The 18,036-nt window shown below is 40.1% G+C and overlaps 1 protein-coding gene across 8 annotated transcripts in view; it reads right to left on the bottom strand.

Annotated features, from left to right (window-relative positions):
• Positions 1 to 260: 260 nt before the first annotated feature.
• Positions 261 to 18,036, bottom strand: part of TASOR2 (transcription activation suppressor family member 2) — a 79,014-nt gene continuing 61,238 nt past the window's right edge. For 7 of the 8 annotated variants that reach the window (XM_075208570.1, XM_075208573.1, XM_075208568.1 and 4 more), the window contains 7 exons: positions 15,037 to 17,535; positions 11,691 to 11,816; positions 10,947 to 11,100; positions 10,407 to 10,512; positions 8,250 to 8,431; positions 7,755 to 7,869; positions 261 to 1,270 (listed from right to left, as the gene is read on the bottom strand). In XM_075208570.1, coding sequence (XP_075064671.1) covers positions 1,264 to 1,270; positions 7,755 to 7,869; positions 8,250 to 8,431; positions 10,407 to 10,512; positions 10,947 to 11,100; positions 11,691 to 11,816; positions 15,037 to 17,535 — 3,189 coding nt within the window. In that variant the 3' untranslated portion in view covers positions 261 to 1,263. Of the gene's footprint in view, positions 1,271 to 7,750; positions 7,870 to 8,249; positions 8,432 to 10,406; positions 10,513 to 10,946; positions 11,101 to 11,690; positions 11,817 to 15,036; positions 17,536 to 18,036 lie in introns of those variants that run through there. The other variant, XM_075208569.1, reaches the window with a different exon arrangement.

The raw sequence follows: 18,036 nt of genomic DNA, 5'->3' as shown, positions 1-18,036 counted from the left end.
TAAAAAATGACATCAAACTGCCGAGAATTTTTGGTTCGTCCTAACCGCCATCTAGTAAATAAACCCCGAAGACTATACTGATCTGCCAATGCACCAATTGAATTTTATGCTCAAGGCTAACATGCACGTTTAGTATTTATAGCTGATATTACTAAAAGCTATATGACTAAAAATGGAGTGTGACCACCAAGCAGCCTTTACTCAAATCAATTCAGCTACAGATATATGAAAAGTAAATAAAATAAGCGACATGAAAACAGTTATAGATACAAATTATATTATTGCATATGCTTTCAATGTCAAAATTCTTTTTTGCACACTTTATTTATAAAATTGTTAGAAAGATTCTTTCAAACAGGTCAATAAAGTTATCCTATTACATTCACTGTACATCTTGCATACAAAAAAAAGAGCAATATCAGAAATGGGACTTCCCTAGGGATGTGACCCTATTTACAAAATCTACTACACACACTTTGAAGCTGACACAACGGGAATTCAAAGAGGACAACTGAATATATGAAAACATAACATTTGTACAAGTGTTGTTTTCTAACATACATTGTTTTATATTACTAGCTTATTTTTAAGCTATTTGTAATAGCTTAATGTTGTGCATACATTAACTTACAAAGCATACAAGAAAAATATAGTATTTCATTGTGATATACATAAAGTAATATTTTAACTACTTATAAATAACATCCTGCAAAACAAAGATTTTGCTATTATAATTCTTATGAAAGCAAATAATTTAGATATTTTAAAAATAGTAATAAAAGTTTAAACACACCAAAAACCCCACTGACTAATGTGGTTAGCTTCTTCTCTATCCCTTGTTTAGACAGATTATTTGTGCAATACCTCAAAATATCCATTTTCAGACTATAGATGCAAATAAAAACAAAGCTTTAGGGATTGTATGACTGTACACTCTTGGCTTTCTGCACACTAGAACCAAGCGGCCCAGTAATTGGGAAGCAGTATGTAGAAAATCCCCAGCAAGTAAAAAGTTAGAAGGTGCGAAGTAACGAAGTAAAGAAATACACATACGTACAGAAATAAGAGCATGTGTCTGTTAAGGTCTTAAGTAAAGGTACTGATTCCACAAACTGAAATACACCAGGTAAAACAATTGCCTAGTGCAGCTGCCAAAACTGGAACTGCTTTTCTATTTGTTTTGTTTTAATATTTATTTACAAGACTGTTATTAACAAATATATCTTTATTTCCTATGTGCTCTCTTCATAACCTTCTGATGCATCATGACCTGAAAAAAAAATAATTTTTTTTTGGTTAGGAAGAAGTAATTAAATGTTTACCTGTAAACCCATTAAGAAAAAGTAAAAAGGTAAATATAAAAGTTCACCAGCCACATAGTGCATAGTGGAAGCAGCCTTTTTGTAGACTGACCCAATATTCTTATATAACATTACTTTATGCCTCAGGGATGCTACTGGTATCTAGTGAATTGATAGACTGCATTTCTATGAATATTTGGTCAGCATACAAAATGGCTGCCTCTCAACGTGTATAGGGTCAGTTTCATCTCCAGTCCTCGGTCAATGCCAACCGCACATTTTCAAGGTCCCATTATAGAACCAGAGAAATCACACACGTCTTCTAGAAAGGTAGGTGTGTGTGTGTGTGTGTGTGTGTGTGTGTGTGTGTGTGTGTGTGTGTGTCCACTACTGCATACACTTGTGTATCAGACAGAAGAATTGCAATACACATGTTAGGAACAGAAGACCCAGGTTGACAAAAATGGCATAGAAGACATGCATTTAAAAAAACCTGATTTTCCTTTCTTAGAAAGATGGCATTTTTCCCTTTAATTAGGAAAAGAGAGGAATATAAATTACCCCCCAAAGTGAAAAATGGGATTTTTGTATTTATGTTAAATTTGTTTCTCTTAGTCCATTGGAGGACACCGGGGACATTGGGGGTATAGAGTAGGGACAGGGTGAACTGGTACTTTAAACCTCTGGATTTTAAGTAAGTACACCGGGAACATCCCAAAGCTGCCTCACGGGAGGGATCGCTCAGAAGAAACGGTACGAAGCACCTTCCTTACAAAACCTTGGATGCAAACACATTAAACTTGTAAAACTTAGTGAATGTGTTTACAGAAGACCATGTGGCCGCTTTACACAGCTGTTCACTGGAGGCACCATGGTGGGCCACCCAGGAAGCACTTCCAGACCTTGTAGAGTGCGCCCTCAGATTATCTGGGACAGGCTCCCCAGCTCCACTATAAGCTTGACGGATAACAGCCGTAATCCATGTAGCAATAGTCACCTTAGAAGCTGGCCAGCCTCTCTTGTGAGCATCATAGAGAATCAATAGATCCTCAGTCCTGCGCACATTCCGAGACCTTTTCACATAAATGCGCAAGGCTCGGACAACATCGAGATAACGAATAGAATCATCGTTATGCGAAGACCTAGCATTAGTCAGGGCAGGAATGACAATGTCCTTATTTAAATGAAATGTAGACACGACCTTAGGAAGGAACCACGACCAAGCTCCTGCCATGGAGAGCACGTCGGTGTACCAGGCCCTCCGCGGCCAATCCGGCGCTACTAGAAGGAACGAAACAACCTCTATCTCTCCCTTTTAAACACCCTTGGGAGCATGGGTACCAGTGGGAAAAGGTACACTAAGCGGTACCTTCAAGGGACAGACATGGCATCTACCACGACAGCCATAGGATCTATTGCGCGGGAGCAGAAGAGAGAGACTTTGTGGTTCAACCGAGATGCCATCATGTCGACATCCAGCTGACCCCACCGTTCCACCAACTGATGAAACACCTCCGGATGGAGAGACCATTCGCCCAGATGCAGAGTCTGGCTGCTTAGGAAATCTGCTTCCCAATTTTCTATTCCAGGAATAAAGATGGCCATGAGCGCTGGAACGTGAGCCTCGGCCCACTGAAAAATTTTGTGCGTCTCCCACATGGCCAAGGGACTCTTGGTGCTGCCCTGATGATTGAAGTATGCCACCGAAGTGACATTGTCTGACTGAATCTTCACTCGCCTTCCCTGCAGCAAGCGTTGCGCTCAGATGAGCATGAAACACTGCTCACAATTCCAAGACATTGATTGGATGCTTGAATTCCTCAGAGTCCAAAGACTCTGAAAACGAGTGTGAAGATGGCCCCCCAACCTCGAAGGCTGGCATCCGTTGTGATCAAGGTCCAATTCCAAATTGAGAATTGGCATCCCCTGTGTTACAACTCTGTCTGTTGTTTGTACTTAGGAGCAGTGCCTCATACCACCAGAGGTGCTGCTGTTCTGTTCCTGAACTCTTCTACTTGGCTGAAGGAGTTAATCTCCTTGCATTATGCCTGATTAGAACTGCACCTGTCGCACTGCTTTAAGTACCTGCCTCTAGCTGTGCTCTGTGCAGTTCATCCATTTGTCCCTGGCTGCTGCTAACCTGCTCCTGTGTTGTTTGGTATATACCTGCTGGACTGAACTTCTGTGTATGACCCCTGCCTGTACCTTGCCTGAGACCCCAAATCTTTTGCCTGTACCTTGGACCACGCTGTTTTGCCTGTTGCGCCGACCTTTTGGACAGACTTCTGGACCTCGCTAATTTGTTTGATCTCTGCCCGGCTATTTGGATTTGTTTGTCTGATCATTGCTTGATCCCTGGACTCTGTCTGCTTTCCTGGACAGGGGTAAAACTTATAATACCTGTTCCTGCCATTTTTACTATACAGTCTCCTTAGGAACCTGTTCTTATCAGTGGATCCGAGTAATCTTTGTTTGTGTATTTACCCGAATAAAGACACTTTGCTTTACACTTCTGTTGCTCTTCGTGAATGCACTGGGATTCATAACACCCGGCAGATATTTTGTTTGTTCAACCACCAAAGAAGCGACTGACACGCTTGCGGAGACAGGCGGAATACCTGGGCTGCCAGATTCAGATTGTCTTAATGGAACAAAACCAGACGTTCCAACTGGAACTGCCGTGCATGAAACTGTGCATACTGGACCGACCTCGAAAGTAAAAACCATCTTGCACAGAACTCTCATGCCAAAATGCACAGAGGGCTTTTGTTCCGCCAACAGATATTTCACACCATCTTCTGCAAGGCTAGAATCTTGCACTGAGGTAAGAACACCCGTTGTAGTTGGGTGTCGAATGCAAGACCCAAAAAGATCATCCGCGGGGATGGGATCAACTTGGACTTTTTAAAGTTGAGAATCCAACCGTGAGAATCTTGATGACTACTTGGATATGTGACTGAAGCACCTGTGGAGAATCTGCCTTTTAAAGATTGTCCAGGTAGAGGATGATTGGAATCCCCTTGGACCTTAGCAGAGCAGCCATGACTGCCATGATCTTGGCCAGACCAAAAGGGAAGAGCCTCAAATTGGAAGTGCTCTGATCGGACCGCAAACCTCAAGAAGGACTGATGACCCTTCCAGATAGGCACATGGAGATAGGCATCCTTGATGTCTAGAGCCACCATGAATTCTCCCTGTTCCATGCCATGAATGACCGAGCACAAAGACTCCATCTTGAGCCTGGGCGTTCAATGATTTTAGATTCAGAATGGGTATGAAAGAGCCATCTGGTTTTGGCACAAGAAAAAGGTTGGAATAAAAACCCAAACCTCTGAGTATCTGGCAACGGAATAACCACTCCAGAAGAGAGGAGGGATTGGATCGCTTCTCGTAAAGCCAATCGTTTTTGTGGACAAGTGGGAAGCCCTGTGGTAAAGAACCGCACCCCGAGCCCAGATATCAGTGGTAGACTGAAACCACCGAGCCCTGAACAAGAGAGTATGGGCTCCCACCACTGTTGACAGCAGAGGACCAAAATGTCATCGTGTGGACTGCTTGCCTGCAGGCTTCGCTGCTGGATGTCGAGAAGACCAAGCCCGGCGCCCACGCTGCAAACCACCCCTGGGGGCGGATGACTGGCCCCTAGAACATAGCCCGAGGAATATTGATCCCAAAACCTGCCTGAGGACCGAAATCTGGACATTCTTTGTTTGGGAGCATTAATAGGGAGAAAAGTGCTCTTTCCTCCTGTTGCATGACTGATAATGTAGGCAAGCTGAGGTCCAAACAACCCCACCCGCCCCACCAGAAAAAGGTATGGACTCAAGAGCCCTTTTAGACTCAACATCAGCCTCCAAGGACTTAACCTAAGCCAGAGAGTCGGATGAGCCGAAACTGCAGAGGCAGAAATATGTGCCCTAATCAGTCCCGTGTCCATAGCCGCCTCTCCTAAATAATCTGTCGCCCTCTGAATTTGCCCCACTATTTTAAGCAGTTCAGAGGACGGCCTGTCTGTCAACAAACCTTCAGACAGCTGTTCTGACCAGCGTTCTACAGCTTTGTTCACCCACGCAAATGTCAAGGCAGGCCTCAAAGAGGCACCTGCTGCCATGAAAATGGACTTAAGAATGGCCTCAACCTTACCGTCTGTACCATCCTTAAGAGTGGCTGCATTAGGAAGAAGAATAGTAGTTACTTTGGTTAACCTTGCAAGAGCAGCATCCACACATGGAGGCGTCTCCCATTTAGCAAGAACTTCAGGAGGAAAAGGATAATACGACTGCAGTCGCCGAGATACTTGGAACTTCGTATCAGGGGAAGCCCACCGCTCTGACAACAAATCTTCCAGTTGGGAAGAAGCAGGGAAAGAGAAAGATTTATTTTCCGGTGCGCAAAAAGAGAAGCCTCTGCAGCGTCAGGAACCTCTTCCTCAGGTAAATCAAGTACCTGACGCACAGCCTGTATTAACTCTTCAACACTCTTGACGATCAGAATGAACCTCCTCCACCACCGATGTCAGAATCCACCGCTAATTCACCCTCCTCCTGGGAACAACATTCAGAGGGGCATATTCAATTGACGGCGGGATCGCTCAAAAAATATTACCGATAATACGGTAATATCTCGCTGTATTTCAGCTCGCAGCTCCCTGCGCAGGATTACCGTAGTAACGGTAATATTTTTTGAGCGCGGGATTTTCGGCAATCCCGCCGTCAATTGAATATGCCCCAGAATCTGACTCATTTCCCTGAAGGCTTGCCGCCACCCTCTTACGCTTACAAGAGGAAGACAGAATGCAACATCCTCTCTAAAGAGGAAGAAACCACAACCAAACCATGTACAGAGGATGCAAGTCCCTGTTCCCAAGCTGGTTCTGCAGATTCCAGCGGGATAGGAACAGGCAAACCCTGACTTAGCGAACCAGTACCAATGTCATTCACTACAGTGGAAGCGACATTAGAAGATGGAGCGACCACAGCCTGTGACTGCACCAACGGAGCAAGTTCAGCCACTGTATTAGAAAGAGACCGAGCCCAGGCAGGTTCTGCCATATTTGAACCAGCAGCTGCTGTTTCACACGTTGTGCTCTCTGAATACTGACAGGCTGCACACAAAGCAGCACAGGGGAAACTCAACATAGGAGTAACACCAGCCTTAACACGCATGGATTTTCCCTTATCTGACATGTTAACAGATGGGACAAAACACACAGAAAAGAGTAATAAACAGTGAACAAAACACAGTATAGATGACAAGCAGCACACAAATCTAAAACAGAAAGTGAGCCTACAATACACCCAAATAGCCCCACATAGTAAAAACTCTGGAAAACCATAACCCCCAACCCTTTACCGTACAGAACTCAGCCATTTTATAGCACCAGCTTCTCCCCTTTTCTGTCCTGTCTATTCTGGTGTTTACACACAAAGGAGTGAAAGACCACCATGGAGGAAGTGCAATAGAGGAACACACCTCCCCCAGGGCCCAGCACTGGATTGGCAAGCGTCCAACAGGACAACCCCCTCAACCAATCCAGTGCCTAGCAGGGCTCACTATCTTAGTTACCCTAGCCTGACCCAGTCCCCCAAGCTAAAAATTTTTTTTTTCTTTTTTTTAAATAAATGACTACCCCTAGTCAGAGACAGCCTGACTCAGGGGACAGAACTGCGTTTTACTACCCCACTTTCCCACGCGCAACACTGTGCTGGGAGGGGGTTCACTTACCTGCTGCCATCCCTCATCACGCAGTGTCTGCAGTCTTTTTGCTGTCAGATCAGGAGGACGAACACAGCCTGTGGCGACAGTGCCCGGCTCATAGGAGGGCATCAGAACGTTGGGAGAGGGGGCTGGCAAAAGAGATGCCTCCAGTGCCCCTCCGATCCCCCCCTCCAGACAGCGCACAGCCATCCGTGCTGCCCACATCCAACTCTTGCTCCCTGTGACCCACTGCACTTGTTCCGCCGATGTGAACTCATTACATCGGAGCCGACAAGCCAGCAAGTGCGGGGAGCGGTGATTGACAGCCGCATCTTAGCTCATTGAGCTGGCGGCTGTCAGACACGGAGGGAAAAAATAAAAAAAGTTAAAAATCAACCTATACCGAGCAAAAAGAACTGAAGTGGGCTGCTAATCCGCACAGACGCAGCCTGTTCGCCGGGCACTTAAACTAAACTGAGGCTTACAGGAAGTGGGGTATAGAGGGGGAGCAGCTAGGGCTTAGTAAACAGAAGTTTAAAGTACCACTTAGCCCTGTCCCTACTCTATACCCCCAATGCCCCCCCAAAGGAGGATAGAGAAATTATATTTCTGCATGTTTGTATTCTTACCGACGTGACATAACATCCATAATCTAATTGGAAAGTGCTCCAAGTTGCAAAATGAAATATGGTGGTTACATCAACTCATTTTGTTTATGAAAGACTGTCAGAAAGAGTTTATATAGAAGTCACTCACCAACATGAAGCCTGGAGCTGTGCATTCACCTTCTGAATTTGTCTTACAAAAGAGTCCACATCATACACAAGGATTCCATTCTGTTTATACTCTTCAGCCACAGAGCTAGGTGTGCCTGCATGTAACACACAAGTCATCTTACTTACGGCTTGATTTTGCTACTTCAACCAGAAAATTCCAGCAATCCATATGTAACAGGTAGGATGTATTAGTCTGCATCTATGGCTTGAACATAACTGCATAAAAAATTGCATTGAGCTGGTAAACATGTGGTTAAACCACTTACAGGCACTGTTTAAGGGATACAACTCATGCTAACTGACTAATATCCACATGACAACTTGAATAACCTCTTCCGCTGTAGATTTTTTGATTGAAGAAATGGAAGATAACATGTTTAGTGAAATGTTAAGTGTGGGCTCTCCATCTCTAGCAATGAGTTTACCGATACATGTATGTATGCTGAAACAAAATGATAGGCAAGTAATATATTACCTGTCAAATACACAGCAAGTCTGGAACGGATATATTGGCATTGGACACTCATGAGACATGCAAGATCATCTGATAGTTCTTTAGACCTAGAGTCACATTGGTGATAAGGCAGGGTTTCAATAATATTTGATTGTTGGTAAGATTTAAGCAGAGAAAGCTTGATCTTAGCAAAAGACTCTGATCTGTTGAGAAAAAAAAACAACAACACTTCAGCCATTTAAAGCAATGAGAGCAATATAAAAAACAGCATTAAATATAAACTGAAGTTAAAATGCTCTATGTCTTATAGAGTGGTAGTCCTCACTCACATAATGTTTCATAACACAAGAGGAACCCATAACTATATAAATATATTAAATACTGGCACTAGAATAGTAAAAAAAAAAAAGTTCAAATAGTATCCCTGGACATAAAGAATGTTTATCAAAAGTATTTTATAGTAATATATTGGCTGCATTTTAAATGCCATGTTTCTTTCGCAAAGCCTATACATACAAACTGTCATCTGTACATATTTAAAAGCTCGCCTCTGAGGCTTAACAGTCTTACTACACAATAACAAACAAGCACTAAATGATACAATGATTGCTATTGGAAAATCACGATGTCCAGGATTAAGTCGATCAAAAACTATTTTGCCTAATTTTTAATCCTAGATACAACAAACTTACTGAAATAACTCCAGATACTTTAAATAGGACAGGACTACTGCCTGAACTCATTGATGAATTCAATGTTTCAACTCAGTGAAACCTTAAATATATTCATTTTTTACATTTTATAAATATGCTGTGATTAACGAACCTTCCTCAGCAACATTTATAACCATGGAAATATTCAGCGCAGTCTATTGATTGTTCCCACCTATCTGCAAGACTGCAGCAACCGTATATTTCTGAGGTTTCATTAGGTGAATTCAGGAGCAAATGCTCCTTCAAGTATCCGGATGTATTCAAATGTACTATAATACTCAGCAAAATTATTTCCTTTTCAGAGACCTTGGCAGATCACACGAATAGTTTAATTTCTAGTCAGCTGAGTAGAAACAGGAAAAAGTTGACATCCTCAGAATATAATGTAGCGACTCCTTTTCTTCCTTGTCTTTTTCCAGTCTCTTCAAAGTGGAGTAATGTAGTGGAAGAAAAATATATATATATATATATTTTTAAAAAAAATTCTGCTGGATAGGGCTTACATTTTTCCCAGAGAGGATCCAAAAGATCCTGGTGTCACTTCCACACGGACTGGCCCACCGGGACAAGTAGTGGCTCCCCAGGACTGTTTTCTACTACCTAAGGTAGATGCAGTAAGGCAGTCATTGTAAATTTGAAAAACATGCGCTGAGGTATGACATAAGAGTGTAACCCAAGGGGCCGACGTCACATCCAGAGCTCAATGAGTCCTGTACACAGCCTGCACTAAGGAGCAGGAACCTGTCCACAAAAAGCCGAAGGACAGCTGTCCTAGGTAAGCCCTAGTAAGAGTCGTTTAATTTCCTCTCTTGTTTGATCTCCACGTTTCATTACGTGGGTACATCCAATTCATGTGGGATGCCGCAGACTCGGAAACAGAAATAAGCAAATCATGTTGGCAGCCTCAATCCCCCCCTCACCCCCAATGTTACTTTGGATATATTTTTCAGAAACAGCTTGGGAAGACACTAAAAGACGGAAAGGAAAAGTCACACTATATACCTATTTTCCTGTCTCTACTCAGCAGTCTAAGGATTAACTTGTTTGTGTGGGCTGCCATGCAGTTCTTCAAGGAAATTAAATAATCAGGTAAAAATAATTTGATTATTTAAATTAGGCAAAATCATTCCTAAAAGGATGTATACAATATCTGAAACATCAAACACATGGTACAAGGACATGCTTTTAATTGAAAATGAACCCTGGATTATGTTCTTTAACAATTTGAACTATCCCTGGCACAGTTTTCCAATACATTTTTTTTCTGTTTTACAGAAAAGAAATAAAAAACTTTTAAACAAGATATTTAAAAAACACATAATAATGACAGATGAGTGGTTTTGTTTTAGTAGTAATATTTTAACTCATATATAGAGTTGTGAAATTTTAGAGAACAGCAAAACATCCCATATGCAAAGCAAAGCTATAATGGTACAGATAGGAGATTCATATCTATATAAATAACCTTTTATCTTCTTTAAGTTTCCTATTCTCCCTGTAATGAAGTAGCCACTTCCAAGCTGAGGTTCTGTTCATTTTCTCTATAATGGTAAGAACCTCCTTTAGCTTTCCTAAAAAAAAATAAAAAAATTAATTGTGTAGTCAACATATAGATTTCATTTCCCAACAGTTTATCTTGTATGGAAAGACTTTTACAACCTTGATGGTGCACACGTCATACACAAGTAGTAATAGAATACAAGCAGCATATATTATAGGTTGAATACAGTATTACAAAGCCAGGTCCCACTGCACTCCCGTTACTTGAGCGTCACATAATCCAATCACATCCCACATTGGGACGCCCTCGCTCAGTATACCCCGCTGCTGCCCATGGCCAACTGTGCTAAACATTGGTGGCAAAAGCAAAATACTATCAAATTGGAGAGGTATATATAGAGAGAAGAGAAAAAGAGAATAGATATAGATAGACAGATATATGGACACAATACAGAGAAATTGAGAGAGAGAGAAAAAGACAGACAGAAAACAAATAAATACTTACCCAACGTTATGTTTTCCAATACAGTTTTATCAGAAACCACAAATCCACCCGCCTGGAAAAGCTCCTGGTATGTAGACTCTGTCATATCTTCTGGAGTGTCCACACCAGCAAAGTTTGCATTTGGGAGGAGCTTTAGCTGCAGCAAGCATGGAATCTATACAGACACAAAGGATAAACCTGCATAACTAGATGTTTGCACATAACTAAATTTCTGCAGGTATTAAATTAAAATGTAACGATTATATTACATGTGTACTTATCCCACTAAAATGACTAGTTCATGGGAAGGTACCCACATAGAAAATGTGCAGCTAGACACGGATCACCAACAACCTAACAGGAAGTACAGGGGAACATGAGCTTGACCCACCATATATAAAAGAATGTTAAACCACGGTTTGTGCCTCCCAGCTGCAACCAGAAGAATTTAGGTTTTATATTTTGTAAGAAAATTACTTCTAGTATCAATTTCAGGAGATGAAATGAATAATACATTTAATTCATAGGTACTTTTTATTCTATATTAAATTCCTTTGTCTCCTTTTTTAAATTGTTTAATATATTTTTTTTTGAGAAAAAAAGGTTATAGGTCAGTACAAACATATTCAACAAACATGCAAATATATGTAGAAAAAGAAACTCCAGGCTCTGGGTGGGTGAATAGATTCAGACTGGGAATTAATAGGTTAGATAAGATAAAGCACTGCTTTGATTCATTTTTCCTTCCTTTGTAAAAATACATACTTTGTTTATACTGGAAGATACATCTTCATTCCTTATGACGACTAACAGCTTATTTGACTCTGCATGTTCCCTGTGGCAGAATTCCTGTGGCTCAGTTGGAGTGTGGCCTTCTTTTATCAATAAGCTCTGTAAAAAAGAAAAAAAAATGTATATGTTTCTTACATATCAGACTAAGAACTTCACTTGACAAGTTGTACAACATGAACCCCAGTATCAAGTAACCAGGAGAAATCACATTGCTATTTAAAGTATTGAGCAGTACAGGAGGTTCTTATAATCTTACAGCTGGGACACAACTCATGTTTGTGAATCAGGTTTGCTACACACTGTACAGCGTTTCATCAATAATATATTTTAAATTACCTATGTCTACAACCTAAATGGTACAAATACAAAAATTACATTGAGTGGGTTTGCAAATAAATAATAAATGATTCTTTATTTTGCAGCATGGTACCTTCAGAAGGCATCATACGTGCATAAACAGGCATTGATAGAGAAGGTAAAGTTAACACTCTCAATACAAGTCTATAAACACAGACACACCTATGTTAAGAATTCTGTCCAGGTCAGTTTGCTGGGGTCATATTTTGTAAATCAGACTCTACCAACTGCCTAGTGAGAATTGTAAACAAGTTATGCTGCGAGAATAGGACTTCTCGTAACATAGTCTGATCAATTCATTTCTTCCACTTGAAATATTAAAAATCAAGCTTCAGTTCTATTAAGTCATGTTCCCAGGCACTATAGTCAAAAGGAGGGAGTTCCCAATGGCCCTCAGAGTAGAGAATATAATACAGGGGGACTATTCTTTTAAAATGATAGTGGCCCTGTGACGTAGACACTTCATTTTACCTACACACTGCAACTTTTAAAACAGCAAAACATAGAGCTATATTACAGACTATTCTTTTCCATGTGCAAAGAAATGTGGTGCGATTATCTGCGCTCCCTTTTTAATAATGTGTAGGGGAAAGCTGGCTAAAGGAATAGTGTACAGGTAACCCCCTATACCTCCACAAATAGTAATATACAGAATTGGACCTCCTTGGCGCTAAGGAAAAATCGGTATAGGTGTGTGATGGATGATGGTTGTATAAATATTTTCTGAAAAAGGATCCATCATAGACTGTCAACAGAAGGACAATTGACCCAATCAGAAAACAGGAATCATTATTTAGATCTTTATTAAACAAACCATCATCATCAACATTTATTTCTATAGCGCCAGCAAATTCCGTAGTGCTTTACAATTGGGAACAAACATTAAAAAAACAATACTGGGTAATACATACAGACAGAGGTAAGAGAACCCTGCTGACAAGCTTACAATCTATGGGCAATCATTATCCTTGTGTACTAGAGACACTGCATGCTATTGCATTTGTTTATCTTTTACTATGAATGAACATATATAAGTAACTATTAAATTGACACACAGAGTGTGCCCGTTTGCTCTTTGCTAATGCAAAAAGGGTTTATGTCTATTTAACCTTGTCCTGGCATTTAATTTACTGTATTTGTTTGTCTGGCATAGAAATAGAAAATTTTTATTAAACCATCATCCATCACACACCCATACCGATATTTCCCTAGCACCAAGCAGTTCCAAATCTGTATATTCTTTACCATGATCTACGACTTTATTGGGAACAATGAAAGCCAGCTCCAGCATTAACCCTGTGAGAGCAGATCTTTGCATTACACCCTAGCTTACACAGAAAAACTAATTATAAATGGATTAATTTCATATACAGTATTTACAATGCAGTCCCATATGATCATGCTTTATTCACCACAGTTATGCTATGGGTTAATCCTTATAATTGTAATGCTTCCCTTTTCACACCACCATTGTTCAACAACTGGCATAAAATATCACTTGTAGCATTATACTACTTATAGTATATACGTATGAGCAAACAAAGTTTTTGTACAGACTAAAATAGGACCCTAACATAATTTTTTAAAAATGTTCCTCTATTATTAATGATGCGCCCATTTAATCATGGAAATTATTATCCTTCACTAAATTAAAATAGTGTGAGGATCAATAAGACCACGCAAACTCTGTTTTTGTGGCTTCTTATTGACCACACCCCCTCTGTAGCACCCCATAGATTGTTGGGGGAGGCTGTGACATTAACAGTGGGGTCCTGGGAAAAACAAGCAGTAGCTGCTAGGTTGTGTAGGCAATTCTTTTTCATTCTACCCAGGAATACAGCTTTAAAAGGCAGTGAGTAATAGCTGACTAAATGTGTTCCAATCAAATTAAAATGCTGACGTGGCATTGTCTATGTCAGCCAAACCAGTAGTTTGCATAACTCAAATCAAACATATGAAGAAAAATAATACACTATCAAAATAATGAGAAAGAAAAGTATGCTCATGTCTCCTGAGGAGAAAAGGATAACTATTGTTGCAAGACATCTTGAAAGATTGTATATTTGTTCCACCACTTTCACAAAACGTTTCCCATTACCTGCTCCAATAAATATCATCCCTACTCCATGTCCTTATTCTGGTTTGGGGGCTCACCAGATATGTTCATGTTGTTTCAACCACACTGTACCCCAGGTTGATTGAGCAATCCCAGTATCATAAAAGACCAAGAGGCCTTGTGTAATAGTTACTGTTGCAGGTCTGTTCCTATGCAAGGATTAAAAATGTCCTGAGACACTGTCCTCCGAATGTCTTACCACCACAAAGTAGTGGCTGGATCTGTCTCTCCCCACTTTTGGAGGGTGCACAGAGTGTCAAAGTCGCAAGTCTACGCTCTGAGTGAAAATTGATGCATCCTCTGCAGCCGTAGCTAAAGTAAGAAGTCAGTTCTCACCATTACTATTTCTCAAAACTAGCCTCTGGCTTCTCCCTGAGGATACTTCTCCCCAGGAACAAAGAATTTACAGATGTGTCATGTTAGCATTCATTATCTTGGATTTTTCCCAATGACCTTTGCATTCTCTCATCCCAGTTTAATCCATTGGCTGCAAATAATTGTCCCCTCCTCCTTTTGAAACCACACAGCTTGAGGCACCGGATAAATTCCTCCCAGTTCCCTTTTATTTATTTAATGTACGTCAGGCAATCATAACATCATAATTGTAGAGAGGTTTTCCTCTCGTAACACTGCTGTTATACACCAAGTTTTCGCCATTGTAATATATCACTTGAGCTAAATAAAAGAGAGTTAATCTATCTTGTTACTTTTGGATATATCATATTTTTACTAAAACAAACTTTTTTTTATTTTATTATGTGTACTAGATTGATACAAACCCATAAGAAACTAAGATTAATAAAATATTAGCAGGTTTTTTAATACAAAATAAAATATCATAATTACCTTTGTAGATGAGAAGAAAACCTCATCACTGGTAGGAGTAATGTAAAAGTATACGTTCTTTGGTCCAGACTCTCTTGCAACACCGTGCAGTCTAGAATGCAGGCTTGTGCAGAGCTCTGAAATGATGTTTTTAACTGGCTGTGATTTGGAGGAAACCGGTACAAATGTCCTTCTTGCCTGCCAACTATTCTCCTCTGCCAGCTGACTGGCTGAAGTTCGATCTACTGCACTGTTACCCAAACAAACACTACTCAACTTTAAATGATTGGAATTCACACACTCCTTAAGAATTACTGAAATGTCACTGTTAGATTTGTCCTGTGCATTTTCATACCTTAACCGACTAAAGTGAAAAGGAGAAGATCTACGGGTTCTAACTTTTTTTGTAGTCCTTGAATAAAATACTGGCCTATTCCATATTTCATCCTCATAGTAGCCTTGATTATAGTAAGAGCTTGGATATTGGCTGTCAAGCCCTCTAAGGTCCCTCCTGCGATATGGGCAGTGAACAGTGATGAGAAGAGGCATTCTACTTTTAGCTGTAGAACTTGAACAACCTAGAATCCTCTTTGACTCAAACATTGGCTGAAAAGGAGGTTCACAAACATGTTCACCTGTGGAGGACTTTCGTAAAACCTCCTTTAGCTTACAAATAAAACGCAAATGTTCTGTATCAAGAGTGTTTTGTGTGAGGTTATCGGAGACAAATCTTCTATTAGAGAATAAGTTGTCCAGGTCAGACGTGCCACTGTAAGAGCTCTCCATATTGACTGTGTGCATAGTCCGACCAGCGTCTCTAATATTTTTAGTTACAATGATATTCTCACGACTTCTAATGCTGGTATTATCAAGGTCTCTGTGATATTTTGATACATACTCATCTTCCTCACATAACATAGTACTTGGGCAAGATTGCCCTTTAAAGTACTTTGGCTTCTTCGAGCGAGTTGGTTCATGGGAAAATGTTAGCTTTTCAAGAGATGAACTAAGAAGCTCATGTTTTTCCTTCTGGAAACCAATATTTTCTTGACGCGACAGAGGTTCTTTATATGCCTGTATAAATTCAATATCTTCATCAGAAGTTTCAGACCAGCGATCATACTGTTCTTTACTTATACTACCTGTATTTACTATGAAACAAATATCCGATAGCTCTTGGACTAGATCCTTTTCAATGTTGGCAGTAAAATCATCATTGGATGTGGATATGCAGCTACCTTGAGAAGGCATCTGATCCAAATTCTCTAGAAACTCAGACTCAGCAGCAGAAGTATTATGGACAGATATTTCCTGCAGTAAATTATCTTCTACAAAAACTTCTTTATCAGGAGCTGTGTCTTCCACACTTATATCAGTATTGTCAGGAGTGCTTTTATTTTCATCAAGTGTTTGGACATTTTCAGCTTTATTTTTGGGATCCACCAGCTCATTCTGTTCCTCTGTGTCAATAATTTTTTCATGCACAAGCAATACATTATCTTCAGAAATTGAATGAGCTTGTTGGCCAGTTGCTGAACCCAAACATATAAGTTTTAATTTTGATAGAAATTCTTTTCTATTGCTGCTTGCATCCCTGATGCTGTGTGCCAAGTCTTTAGGGATTATTTCGGCATTGAGAGGATTGTTCAAATGATCAGCATTTGAGATATTATCACTCGGCTCCGATTCTACAGGTAGTTGTTCAGCATCTATTTCACTGTGTTTGCTCACTAGCAGATCACTTGTAGTACTTGAAGATCTACATGGCTCTACAGTGGTTTCATTTGATTTACTAAACTCTGATTTTCCAGCTACAGTATCAAATTTCTTTTGGACTGTAATTTCTTTACACATTTCTAATGTTTCAGACCTGTGCACAACCATTTCACAGTTATTTAATGTGTCAGTGTTATTACTTAATACATGAACTTGTGTTTCCACCACAGCAGAACCAGATGAAAGGTCTGTTTTCTCATTAAAGGCTTCCAAAGAGATGTGATTTTCAATGTTTTTAATTACACCAGGAGACGGAGATGGAAGAGCAGGACTTCTCCTTTCAGATAGTTCTTCGCTGTGAATATCTAAGTGCAAGTTCTGCTTTTGAACTTCCGTAGAAACATCCATTGACAAGACATCGCTATTGGCTTTTGAATTAAGGCTTTTAAACAGAGTATTGCTTCCACACTCAGCTATTTTACGGGAATCCGTGCCAGTCAATGCCACGTCTTCAGGAGATTTGTCTGCAAGGACAGGAGGCATTTCTTCATGATCTAAGAGTGGCTTCTGTTTACCTAAAGGATCCTCTCCTTCACATATTTCAGACATATTTGCCTCCATATTGTCTTCTGAATGCAGATGGTTGATATCAATCACATCACTATTCATAGCTTCTAACTGTTTTGTTCCAGGATCTGCCGATGCTACATCAAGGGGGTTTGCAGTATCATCATCGAGGACAGAGGACAGGAGAAACTTGGTGTGGATTGGCATCGCTTGCTCTTCCTTATCAGCTGCGTCCACCTTTTACCAAGGGAAAACATTTTAAAAACATTAAAAACAGATCATACTTTACGGTTTTCTTCTAACAAGTACATTTAAAAAAAAATCCCAAAAAATCTATATATATTTAAATATGAATGTAATTGAAAAAGGTGCTGTAATCTGTAGTAAATAATCAATTTGTCAACTTTATAGAATAGTTCAGAAAATAAAATCAAAATGTTGCTATGGGTTGCAGAACCTTTATTTTATGAAGACTGGTGCATAGAAAAATGTTTTTTTGTGAAAAATAACTTATGCCCATGATGAACTAAACATTTGTAGAAGCATACGAGGAATAAATACTATAGCAGAAATAAGACATATATTTTTAACCTGTACTGATGATTGTAGGCTAGATTTGTTAAAAGCACCTGTTTTAGACACATTTTCAGGCAGTTTCAAAATCAATAGAGAGAGCCTGAAAACCTCAGAATAACAAAGCACCACCGTACACATTGCTGTCCCAACATAAGATTACAA

The sequence above is a fragment of the Mixophyes fleayi genome, chromosome 4 (assembly GCF_038048845.1).
Source record: "Mixophyes fleayi isolate aMixFle1 chromosome 4, aMixFle1.hap1, whole genome shotgun sequence".
Classification (NCBI taxonomy): domain Eukaryota; kingdom Metazoa; phylum Chordata; class Amphibia; order Anura; family Limnodynastidae; genus Mixophyes; species Mixophyes fleayi.
The sequence above is the reverse complement of the archived record's forward strand: the minus strand, read 5'-3'. Positions and strand labels throughout refer to the sequence as shown.